At 42.4% G+C, this 13,146-nt stretch overlaps 1 protein-coding gene across 1 annotated transcript; it reads left to right on the forward strand.

Annotated features, from left to right (window-relative positions):
• Positions 1–57: 57 nt before the first annotated feature.
• On the forward strand, positions 58–11,491 carry LOC118399249 (acyl-protein thioesterase 2-like). Its single transcript, XM_035795175.2, has 10 exons — positions 58–132; positions 2,397–2,489; positions 5,040–5,071; positions 5,700–5,765; positions 5,951–5,998; positions 6,835–6,905; positions 8,514–8,587; positions 8,794–8,895; positions 9,144–9,320; positions 9,458–11,491. Exons 1-10 carry the CDS (start codon positions 58–60, stop codon positions 9,506–9,508), a joined length of 789 nt encoding a protein of 262 aa, XP_035651068.2. The 3' UTR covers positions 9,509–11,491.
• Positions 11,492–13,146: the final 1,655 nt, after the last annotated feature.

Here is a 13,146-nt window from a genome sequence, read left to right on the forward strand (position 1 = left end):
ATCAATGGATCAATTGATTGCGGGGTGTACAGCGCAAGCAGGAGAAAGGGTGTGGACATGACGTCACTAAAAATAATCCCGCCCTTATACACCAGTAGCGGAAGTTCCGTTGAGATTCTGGGACAGCAAGTGGTGAGTGTATGAATTTGTATTAGCGGGCCTCAGTTTTACAATATTCCTTTACCCCATCCGAACCGAACCCATATGGGCCTTTTGGTTACCGCTTTGGTTGAAGGGCATGGGGAATGTGATGTATTCAAATACGTGGTCGAATTTAGCCCACATGTCAATCGAACCAAGCTCGAAAGATACCGGAGGGCATTGTACTACAGATTGCTGCTGTGTGATTAGCTTGCTGGTCATCTTTGAGGATGTGTAGCTAGTTAAACAGGATTAAGCTGACTGCTTGGATGTAGATGGCAACGTTTTGAAACAATCAACGTTGTGAAACAATCTAGCTGGCGGATTTGCACTTAACCTCTCCTGAATTTCCCCACCGGGTTGCACAACGCAACGGCTGTTAGCTAGCAGCGAGCTAAATTGCATCTCTCAGCCCCCATTGTTTCTTCCTACCCACCCCCTTCCTTTAGCTAGCTACAGTAGCTAATTAACAACATATCCGTACCCTCGATCGCTAGTTGTCAATGTATTGCCACATATGTCTACGTCAAATAATTTAACCAAACTAGCTAAAATATAAAAAAATATAACTGACGTGTTGCAGGTAGCCACACCAGCTCATGCGTTAGCTAGCATGCGTAACTTGGCTTACTAATAAAATCAGGTGTGTAAACTCAATAATCCAAATAGTTTAATTTGGCAACAAACGATTTTATATTGGAAAATTCCAGGTATGTCCCTCTCCGATTCGTTACGTTTTTAATAAACATTTAACAACATAATCAGCGGAATTAATAGAACCCAGTGTTGCTGGTGCTAGCTGGCGATACTAACTGCCGCATATTACTCGACGCTTGCCTGGTGGCTAGAATTTGCGCACCGGGTAAACCTTACAAGGTTTTTTTATTCCCAGTAACAATTGCGCTTGACTACTGAGAAAATGGAGCCATTATCTGCTGTGAATGCAAGTAAATAAAGGCGGCACATTGTTTTTACGCCATTCACTGAACCAGTCAAAGTTTGGTTTCTCAGTTTGATACCAGTCAGATGCGAACTCGTGATGTTGTAGCAGTGCATGGACGGCATTGTTTGTGTCGTTAATAGAAGGCTTGCTGATAGAGCTGACCGTGAAATCGGTGCATTCCCTTCCGTCCATGCTTAAGCTATTTAACAACTGCTGACAGGGTTGTGCAGGACAAGCAGCGATTTTGCCTTTATATTTGCAGGGACTGAGGATTCAAATACAATTACAGGCAGGCTAACGTTAAGTGACGGCATAAAGTCAAAGATTATATAGGCATGCAGGAACAAAGCCTTCACTTTGTCATTTATACTAGTATCCAATTCACCAGCGAGGGTTAGTGCTATCCGGGATACTTGGGACGTCCCTAACCTTTACATAGCCCAAGCCTAACCCTTACTTTAACCATTTTAAATGTTAACGTCAATGGGGTCGAGATGTCCCAAGGATCCCGGGTTGCAAGGACAGAGTGCTGTAGGCTATCCTGCATGGGGGAATCATATCGCTTGGTTGTTTTGGAGTGGGCCACAATTAACTAAACAAATATCAGCTATTCATCACCTCTTGAAGCTACAACATTTTTTAAAGGTAGGCACTAAGCCTATTAAAGTGTACAGTAGCTGACAGTGACAAGGAAATGAGGCAAAGGCATAATGAGCATGCGTGTCATTGCAGTGCAGAAAGTTATTGTGATGCGTGGCCCCACGGTCCTGTTCTTTCTCCCTATTGAGCCTGTCATTATCATTCCCCTGATTTGGCTCTTTCTCTGTCTCCCTTTGCTTTCACTAACTACAGGTCATTAGGTGGGTGGAATTGTAACTAACTCTGTGTTTAATCTCCCTGAAGGTTTATACATTAACCTCCTCACTTTCCCTTTTCATTTCTCCTCTCATTGTTTTTTTGTCTTTTGCTTGCCTCAATCTTTTTTCATATGTCGTTCAACCTGACGCTTTGAGGGTATTAAATGTTGACTTTGAAAACAATATGCTCTAGCTAGCCGATATCCGTTTTCAGTGTATAGGCAGTGGCGCCGATACTAGCTTATTTGCATTTTGGTTAATAACAGATTTGCAGTTAGGAGTGCATTTATTTGATGAGTTTCGGTACTCTCTCAGTACTCAGCCTGTCTCATTGGTTCATAGCAGCCATAAACTGTGGCATGTTCAGGTCTTTAGTCATCATGTCTGTCCCTGTGATGAATAGCAGCATTGATAACCAGCCACATCATTGATATGCCCTTCCCCCTCATCTCTAGCACTCCTTACAGTGTATGTGTGGCAACAACATGTCTGTGCCGCTGCTCGCCGAGGCTGTGACGGTGTCTGGGACAGAGAAGGAGACCGCTGCGGTGAGAGAGCACACCAACACCATAGTGTAACTTAGGGCATCCATCAGCAAATTTGGCCACTTCTTGCAAAGCTTGCCATACTGAAGCTAATTTGTTGTTCAGAGGTTCTGTGAACTAGGGCAGGAATGATACCAGTATCACAATAGTCCTATAAAAACCTGCTGTATATAAAATATTGTCTGCTTTGAATTGGAAAATAAATGTGACTCTGGATGACATCGTAAGGATGCTTGTTTCTAACATTAGGGCATTTTCTTTAAGTTATATCCGCTTTGTTTTATTTACTTGCCACGATACGAACTAATATTTTTCACTCAACTTTTTACCTATGTCCAACGAAAGGCTGGTAATGGCTCACATCAACACCATTATCCCAGAAACCCTAGACACACTCCAATTTTCATACCGCCCAAACAGATCCACAGATTACGTAATCTCTATTGCACTGCCCTTTCCCACCTGGACAAAAGGAACACCTATGTGAGAATGCTATTCATTGACCACAGCTCAGCGTTCAACAGCATAGTACCCTCCAAAGCTCATCACTAAGCTAAGGTACCTGGGACTAAACACCTCCCTCTGCAACTGGATCCTGGACTTCCTGACGGGCCGCCCCCAGGTGGTAAGAGTAGGTAGCAACACATCTGCCACGCTGATCCTCAACACTGGAGCTCCCCAGGGGTGCTTGCTCAGTCCCCTCCTGTACTCCCTGTTTACCTACGACTGCATGGCCAGGCACGACTCCAACACCATCATTAAGTTTGCAGATGACAACCGTGACCGATAGCCTGATCAATGACGAGACAGCCTATAGGGAGGAAGTCGGAGTCCTAGCCAGGTGGTGCCAGAATAACAACCTATCCCTCAACGTAACCAAGACTAAGGAGATGATTGTGGTCTACAGGAAAAGGAACACCGAGCACGCCCCCATGCTCATCGGCGGGGCTGTAGTGGAGCAGGTTGAGAGCTTCAAGTTCCTTGGTGTCCACATCAACAATAATAATATAATAATAATATATGCCATTTAGCAGACGCTTTTATCCAAAGCGACTTACAGTCGTGTGCATACATTCTACGTATGGGTGGTCCCGGGAATCGAACCCACTACCCTGGCGTTACAAGCGCCATGCTCTACCAACTGAGCTACAGAAGGACCACAACAACAAACTAGAATGGTCCAAACACACCAAGACAGTCTTGAAGAGGGCACACGACAAAGCCTATTCCCCCTCAGGAACCTGAAAAGATTTTGCATTGGTCCTGAGATCCTCAAAAGGTTCTACAGCTGCAACATCGAGAGCATCCTGACTGGTTGTATCACAGCCTGGTACGGCCATTGCTCAGCCTCCGACAGCAAGGCACTTCAGAGGGTAGTGCGTACGGCCCAGTACATCACTGGGGCTAAGCTGCCTGCCACCCAGGACCTCGACACCAGGCGGTGTCAGAGGAAGGCCCTAAATATTGTCGAAGACCCCAGCCACCCCAATCATAGAATGTTCTCTCTACTACCGCATTTCATGCGGTACCGGAGTGCCAAGTCTAGGACAAAAAGGCTTCAACAGTTTTTACCCCCAAGCCGTAAGACTCCTGAACAAGTAACCAAATGGTTACCCAGACTATTTACATTGTGTGCCCCCCCCTCTTATGCTGCTGCTACTCTCTGTTTATCATATATGCGTCGTCACTTTAACTATACATTCATGTACATACTACCTCAATTGGCCCGACCAGCCAGTGCTCCCGCACATTGGCTAACCGGGCTATCTGCATTGTGTCCCACCACCCGCCAACCCCTCTTTTTTACGCTGCTGCTACTCTCTCTTCATCATATATGCATAGTCACTTTAACCATATCTACATGTACATACTACCTCAATAAGCCTGACTAACCAGTGTCTGTATATAGCCTTGGGACTTTTATTTTCAAATGTCTTTTTACTGTTTTATTTCTTTACTTACTTACACACACACACCTTTTTTTCCCCGCACCATTGGTTAGAGCCTGTAAGTAAGCATTTCACTGTAAGGTATTAGGCGCACGTGACAAACTTTGATTTGATGACGTGATATTTTCGTTGATTTCACATTGAATTCACGTTAGTTGACAACTCCACCAAATGTAAATAAAAAACGAACTGTGCTTTGGTTAAAATGTTGTCCCTGACAGGGATAACAAACCGATTACACCAAAGTTGAGGGTCTGCAAGCACTTGTTAGGTCAAAACCAACTCCATTAATTTGAAGGTGTGTATTCAATGTTTACGTAGTGTACAAAAAATCTATATGGCTCACCAAATTCAGATGTTCTCTTATGATGCCTCTGATAAATGCTATTCTCTAGAGTTGACAAGCAGTAATATAAACTGAGAGTCGTCTTGGCAACAGCAGGAATTTTCCCTTTTTTTTTTGCTGTTGGGCATGATTCACTAGAACCTGGTGTTCATATGCAAATACAGTGCAGTAGCCAGTAAACTGGCATGCTCTTTGATGTTCATAATGCACCATTACCCAATGTAGAACTGTCAATCTCCCTCCCTATCTCTACCACAGGTGATCTTCCTTCATGGTTTGGGTGACTCAGGGTGAGTTTCCTGTCTTAAGCCTGTCTCAGGCTTCCCAGCATTTCACACTTTTTTTCCCCCTGAGGCAATTCAAAGTTCAGTAGCTGAAGTCGAAGCTCCTTCGTGGGTGATTTGACAACAGTACTACTCCTATTAGGTTTGGGAACCATGGACGGGATTCTTTAAGGAACTGTTTGTCATTCAACAAAAATCTCTTAGTTTTCATGCAAATGTTTTCACTAGAGAAATACTGCGCCAAACATTTTAGTTAGATGTAAAATGGAGTGACTAAGACCTCACGGGCAAAAGCGTCAAAATGAATTGCAGATTTCCTGATTTATTTTTTACTAATTCAGACTTCTGAGGAATTGTATATCAACACTTCTATGGTCATTGATGTATACTGCCTATGTTGCTACAGCGTCTCAAGGGGGACAAACAGTACAATTTCATTTTAAAAAAGAATTGCCTTTCAAGCGAAGGTCTTTTAACGGAGTATGCGATGCACAGACGTTCGCATCGCCTAGCCAAGTTCTGCTCGGAGCAAGCCTAACCTAGTATGCTGCGCCTTTATTCTCTGTATAAATCTAATAGCCTAATCTGTACAGAGTACCACTTTCTCTCTCTAAATTGCTCTTCCTCTTTTCAGACATGGCTGGGCAGAAACCCTGACTGCTATCCGACTGCCACATGTAAAGTATATCTGCCCCCACGCGTAAGTCTTTGTATTCTTTTTCATATTTTCTTGCATGTTTATTCCTCTTCTTGAGTGCCTCAGTTTCTGGAGTGTTGCAGTCGGAGTCGAATCTTGTCTTTGGTCGTCTCTTATCTTTCTACACAACCATTTAGTCCTCTAACCTAGTATAGCATGTGTCCATTGATTAATTTGTTTCTCCACAGGCCCAGAATCCCTGTCACTCTTAATATGAAGATGACCATGCCTTCATGGTGAGTCATGTTTTCACTGATCTAAAACATTTGCCATTGGCCAATGGCTTGACTATAAACTACACTTCAGTGGAAAAGAGATTTCCTTTTGGTAAGAGATTTTGTGAACATGAAATTCCTTCAAGGACACGCACACTACAAGGATACCAGGGGCACATAAGATGTACAGTGAGCGCCAAACATATTGGGACAGTGACATTTTTGTTGTTGTTTTGGCTCTGTACTCCAGCACTTTAGATTTTCAATTATACTATGACTATGAGATTAAAGCTGACGGTGCACTTTAATTTGAGGGTATTTTCATCCATATCGGGTGAAACGTTTCGAAATTACAGCACTTTTTGTACATGGTCCCCCCATTTTAGGTGGCCCAAGGTATTGGGACAAATTCACTTATGTGTATTAAAGTAGTCAAGTTTTGTATTTGGTCCCATATTCCTAGAACACGCAATGATTACATGAAGATTGTGACTCTACAAACTTGTTGGATGCATTTGCTGTTTGTTTTGGTGGTTTCAGATTATTTTGTGCCCAATAGAAATGAATGGTAAATCATGTTGTCATTTTGGAGTAACTTTTATTGTAAATAAGATTAAAACAAGTTTCTAAACACTTCTACATTCATGTGGATGCTACCATAGTTACGGATGGTCCTGAATAAGTTGTGAATAATGATGAGTATGATATTAATACGTCTAACTTTCACTCATTTCAAATCAAAAGTGCTCGAGTACAAAGCCAAAACGACAACAAGTGTCACTGTTCCAATATGTTTGGAGCTCACGGTTTGAGATGAGTATTACATCGTCTGAACATGGATCTGTGTGTTTCTGTAGGTTTGACCTGATGGGTCTCAGCCCAGATTCTCCAGAGGACGAGGCTGGCATCAAGAGGGCAGCGGAGAACAGTAAGTCATTCAGTGTGGCATAAGTATTGTGCATGTTATAACGACTGTGTTCAGACCCCTTGAATTTTTCTCCCTCTTCATTCTACTTACAATACCCCATACTGACACAACAAAAACAGGTATTTAGAAATATTTGCCAATGTATCTTAACATTTAAAAAAAAAAAGTTAAATCCTTGAGTCTTAATGGGTATGACGCTAGAAGCTCGGTGCACCACTATTAGGGGAGTTTCTCCCATTCTTCTCTGCAGATCCTCTCAAGCTCTGTTAGGTTGGATGGGGTGTGTCACTGCACTGCTATTTTCAGGTCTTTCCAGAGATGTTGAATCGGGTTTAAGCCTGGGCCCTGGCAGGGCCAATCAAGCACATTGAGAGACTTAAGCCACTCCTGCATTGTCTTGGCTGTGTCTTCAGGGTCGTTGTCCTGTTTTGAAGGTGAATCTTCACCCCAGTCTGAGGTCCTGAGTGCTCTGGAACAGGTTTTCATCAAGGATCTCTCTGTTTATCTGTGCCTCGATACTGACCGGTCTCCCTGCCGCTGAAAAACATCCCCACAGAATGATGCTGCCACCACCATGCTTCACCGTAGGGATGGTATTGCAGTGAGGGCAGTGCCTGGTTTCCTCCAGGTGTGACGCTTGGCATTCCGGCCAAAGAGTTCAATCTTGGTTTCATCAGAGCAGAGAATCTTGTTTCTCGTGGTCTGAAAATCCTTTAGGTGCCTTTTGTCAAACTCCAAGTGGGCTGTCATGTGCCTTTTTACTGATAAATTGCTTCTGTCTGGCCACTCTACCATAAAGGCCTGATTGGTGGAGTGCTGCAGAGATGGTTGTCCTTCTAGATCTGTCAGTGACCATCGGGTACTTGGTCACCTCCCTGACCAATAGCCCTTCTCGCTTGATTGCTCAGTTTGGCCAGGTGGCCAGCTCTCGGAAGATTCTTGGTGCTTCCAAACTTCTTCCATTTAAGAATGATGGAGGCCACTGTGTTCTTGGGGACCTGCAATGCTGCAGCCATCTTTTGGTACCCTTCCCTAGATCTGCGCATTGACACAATCCGGTCTCTATTACATTTACATTTACATTTAAGTCATTTAGCAGACGCTCTTATCCAGAGCGACTTACAAAATTTACTTCGACCCCATGGCCTGGTTTATGCTCTGACATGCGCTGTCAACTGTGGGACCTTATATAGACCGGTGTGTGCCTTTCCAAACCATGTACAATCAATTTAATTTAGAGTAAGTGGACTTCAATCAAGTTCTAGAAACATCTCATTGATGATCAAAGTCTCATAGGGTCTGAATACTTATGTAAATAAGGTTTAAAAAAATATATATTTTTAAAGTAAACTTTGTAAATAAATAAAACTATTTTCGCTTTGTCATTGTGTTATTGTGTGTAGATTGAGAGTTAATTTAATTAATTTTAGAATAAGGCTGTTAGGGAACAATGTGGGAAAGGGTCTGAATACTTTTCGAATGCACTGTAGATGCACATAGATATCATGCCAAGATCTATTAATATAACCATGATAGCTAAAACTGTGCCCATCATGACTAGACATTGGGTATATGTTCAGCCTCTGATTTCACCCTACTTCTCCACAGTCAAAGCCATAATTGACCATGAGGTAAAGAATGGGATACCCGCCAATCGTGTGATGCTTGGAGGGTTCTCTCAGGTGAGGTTACTCAATGTCAATTGCTCTGAAGGTGTTGTGCAAAAAAAAAAAAAAAAAAAAAAAAATGATTTTTCCATTTCCTGATTGTCAGTGACTTTTCAACATTTGCTGTTGAAACTGTGTAAACTATGTGAACCATGAACATCTCCATAGGTCTAAACACATTCTACCTTTTTACTTTCCCTCTATTTTTCCCTGTCTCCCAGGGTGGGGCTCTGTCCTTGTACACCGCCCTCACCTGTCAGCAGCAATTGGCAGGTGTGGTTGCCCTCAGTTGCTGGCTGCCGCTTCACAAGAGTTTCCCACAGGTACATTTACACAGCTTACTTGTTTCTCTACAATTTCCGGTACTCAGTCCCCTGAACATTCCCCAGAGCTGTTTCTTTTATTACTGGGCTGGATTCCAAACTGGGAAACGTTCTTCTCTCCATTGCTCTTAATGATTTTGCTGTATAGATATGAATAAACTGAATAGGTTATTTGACGTTAGAACCTGGTCTTGGTCTTCACATTTTGCTTTTAATAATTGAATGTAATGGTCTGTTGTGCCCATTAGGCTGCGAGCACCAGTGGGAATAGGGACATGCCCATACTGCAGTGTCATGGGGAGATGGACCCCATGATCCCAGTGCAGTTTGGGGCCATGACAGCCGAGAAGCTCAAGGTCATCGTCAACCCTCAGAAAATCACCTTCCGGACCTACCCGGGACTCATGCACAGCTCCTGTCCTCAGGTAAAAAGTTTTTTTTGATTGTAACATGCATGAGTATCCATGTTGTTCTATGTGTGCAAATGGTTTTCTATGAGTATCAGCGTGGAAGTATTCACGATGTTCGGTTTCTTATATGCTTCTTTATTTTGATCTTACAGGAGATGGCAGCAGTGAAGGAATTCATTGAGAAGCAGTTGCCCCGAATCTGACCTCACCTCAACCCCACTGTGACTCTTAGACGCTGACCTCTCACCTCTGACCTGCCATTCTCTCACAGGAAACAGCCATGAGCACCTCTCCCTCCACACACACACAAACACAGTAACACATACTTTCACATAACATCATAATACATGCCTCATTCCATAAAAATCCAACGCACATCATACTGGACACACCTTTTTATAAACGCACAGTTTTGAACACACTGATGTGGGCAAACAAGTCTTCGCTTTGAGGGAGAATCACTGATAAACACAGTACATACCCCTGGGATTCTTTTATCTTACCCAACCCACCATTATCCCCTCTTTCTTTCTCTGAACCGCCACTCCTGTTTCCCTCCATTGCTGTGTGTGTCAGTGAGTGAAGCAGTAAGTGGGCAGGGGGCCTCCTCCTGTTCTTAGATGCCACCCAGTGTCAGAGCCTGACCCAGGCTGAGGAGATGGCAGGTTCAGCAGCCTGTGGTTCTGGACCTCAGGCCCCGAAGTCTGGTGCCGTCTGGAGTGACTCTGGTGCCATGCTGCTGTGTATGCTGTTCCCAATGGGTTCACGGCCACTGGTGGGGTTGTGGTCACGCCACAGCTACCCATGGGTTCCCGTACTTGTGCTGATTCAATTATCTGACGTTATAAAAACCCAATTGAAATAAAGGAAACCAATGGATCATTACTTTTGCCACAATGTTCTATTCTTTACCACAATTTCGGGTTATTGATGATGTGTACATTTATGTGATTTATTTTGTTTGCCATAAATGGGCCATGATAAAACTAAATGTATAAAATCAAACATTTCCATTTCCTGAATCCAAAATGATTGTGGCGAGATTGAATTAAATGTATTGACTGAAATATTGAAATGATTAATTTCATATACCTTAAAGGGTTTAGGGCTTAAAATCATAATTGTTTTTTTTCTACAAGTATTTGTCTATTGCACAAAAGAGATGGTCAGCAAAGATAAAATAGATAATGTGTTGCTCCAGATGGTACCAGAACCAGACCAGAACATAAAATGTAGTTCACACAACTTGACTCATTTGACTGCAGCTCTTCCTCGCCGTTCCCTCTTTTAGCATCTGGCATTTGACCAGTGAGCCATGTTCTATTCCATCCATGTCCAGCACAAATACGTTTCCGCTCTCTCACTGACCAAGGTCATTTTTACTGTCAAAGCAAAACTATTCACTCATTTGACAACTTACCTTCACCCACTAATACAGTGTGAAAGGTCAGAGTTGAGTTAACTTTAACCAGGTCTTGTTATTTGACTCTTAAAATTGGTATGCGGTGGGAAGGCTGAGGGGAAAAAAGCTGTTCCTTTTATTAATTGAAGGGTGATTAAAAAACAAAAAAAAGCATTAGTCTTGAACAACTTGCGGAGCTTGGGCGTAGGACTTTAACTGAGTCGTTGTGCTAAAATCAGGTGTTCTGTATTTTTCCTTTTGTCAATGTTTTCTCTTTATGATGACCTATTCTGTATTACTGAAACCTAATTTAAAATGGTAGACATTGGAGAATAAAACAACTGTATTAATTGTTCCGCTATTTAATGAATGTCTCTTAATCCCTCTTTGTCTTATTACATCTTTCCCCCATGTCATCTTCCTTGACCCAGCACGTTTACTTTTCACTTGTATTAGTGGACGACATTTTGTATGCTTTTCTCTCTTCCATCCCTTTTTTTTTTGCCTTCTAGTTCCATCCTGTCACCTAATTCCCTGTGGGACAAGGTTGAATAAAGTGTCTGTCTGTTCTCTTGAGTTGTACTTTGTCATTGTTCGAATTTTTCTTTACAGTTGTGACTCATTTTGATTTTTCATTTGGTCTCAATGTGTATTGTCACTTTGTCATCTCATCATTGTGTCTGTTAATCTGATTGGCTAAAATATGTTGAGCGACTGCTGGTCCCTCAGGTTATTTTACTTTCTAAGACACCTGTATGTGGAATAAATGATGCAAATAACAGTGCATTTGAACCGTTTTTGTCGAACATGATCACAGTATTAATGTGTCTGGTCTGTGAACTGTACACCATATTATTCAAGAAAATACGGACAGACAAAGGGTGCAATTCTTTGTTGCGGACATCTGCAGACCATAGAGAATGATAGAGGCCTCGAGTGGCCGTTTTAGAATGGGCAGAGCCATTGAGGTCTTCCATTATGCTTCTGCTCCTCTTAAAGTCATCAAAGTAGTCACCTGGGTGGGGATTCCTATGAGTTGTAGCCTCAATGGCGCTGCCCATGCTGTCACAGATGTTGCATTAGGACAGATATAAAGATGAGTCCTCTATCTCTATGGTGCAGACACTGAAATATGTATGAATTCTGGTGGTTTAACCTCTACAGGATTGGTGTCCCCCCCTGCGGGACGGTTGAGCTAACGCAAGCTAATGTGATTAGCCTGAGGTTGTCAGTAAACAATAACATCTCCCAGGACAAAGACATATCTGATATGGGCAGAACGCTTAAATTCTGCACCCTTCTAATTTATAGTAGCTATTAGTGAAAGAATACCATGCTATTGTTTGAGGAGAGTGCACAGTTATGAACTTGAAGATGTATCAATAAACCAATAAGGCACATTTGGGCAGACTTGATACAACATTTTGAACAGAAATGCAAATGTTCATTGGGTCAGTCTAAAACTTTGCACCTACACTGCTGCCATCTAGAGACGAAATCGAACCTAACCTGGAATAATACATTGTGACCTTTCTCTTGCATTTCAAAGATAATATTTTTGTTGTTGTATTATCTTGTATTATCTTTTTTACTATTATCTTTTACCAGATCTAATGTGTTCTATTCTCCTACATTAATTCCACATTTCCACAAACTTCAAAGTGTTTCCTTTCAAATGGTATCAATAATATGCATATCCTTGTTTCAGGTCCTGAGCTACAGGCAGTTAGATTTGGGTATGTCAAATTAGTTGTGTTTGATAGTCTGTCACTGAAGTGTAGCATAATGACATGCATGAATAGATCTAATACTACAACGTCATCATCAAGGTAAACATGATGCTTATTGAGACATTTTGCAAAATAACAGTTTCTCCTTCGCCTTCTCTCTAATGTAAACCTTTTTATTTGCCTTTGAGTTGTGTTTCAGAAAGTTTTTAAAAAGTAGAGAAACTCTGGTAATGGCATCCGTCTGCAGCACTGCATTGTCGACAATTGTTTTATAATTCAACACATTTCACAAGCCTATTTTGGTAAAAAATGCACTTTTAGTTAATTAACCTGTGCAGCTGTCTTCATCGACCTTGCCAAGGCTTTCGACTCTGTCAATCACCATATTCTTATCGGCAGACTTAGTAGCCTCGGTTTTTCTGATGACTGCCTTGCCTGGTTCACCAACTACTTTGCAGACAGAGTTCAGTGTGTCAAATCGGAGGGCATGCTGTCCGGTCCTCTGGCAGTCTCTATGGGGGTGCCACAGGGTTCAATTCTCGGGGCGACTCTTTTCTCTGTATATATCAATGATGTTGCTCTTGCTGCGGGCGATTCCCTGATCCACCTCTACGCAGACGACACCATTCTATATACTTTCGGCCCGTCATTGGACACTGTGCTATCTAACCTCCAAAAAAGCTTCAATGCCATACAACACTCCTTCCGT

The sequence above is a fragment of the Oncorhynchus keta genome, chromosome 20 (assembly GCF_023373465.1).
Source record: "Oncorhynchus keta strain PuntledgeMale-10-30-2019 chromosome 20, Oket_V2, whole genome shotgun sequence".
NCBI lineage: Eukaryota > Metazoa > Chordata > Actinopteri > Salmoniformes > Salmonidae > Oncorhynchus > Oncorhynchus keta.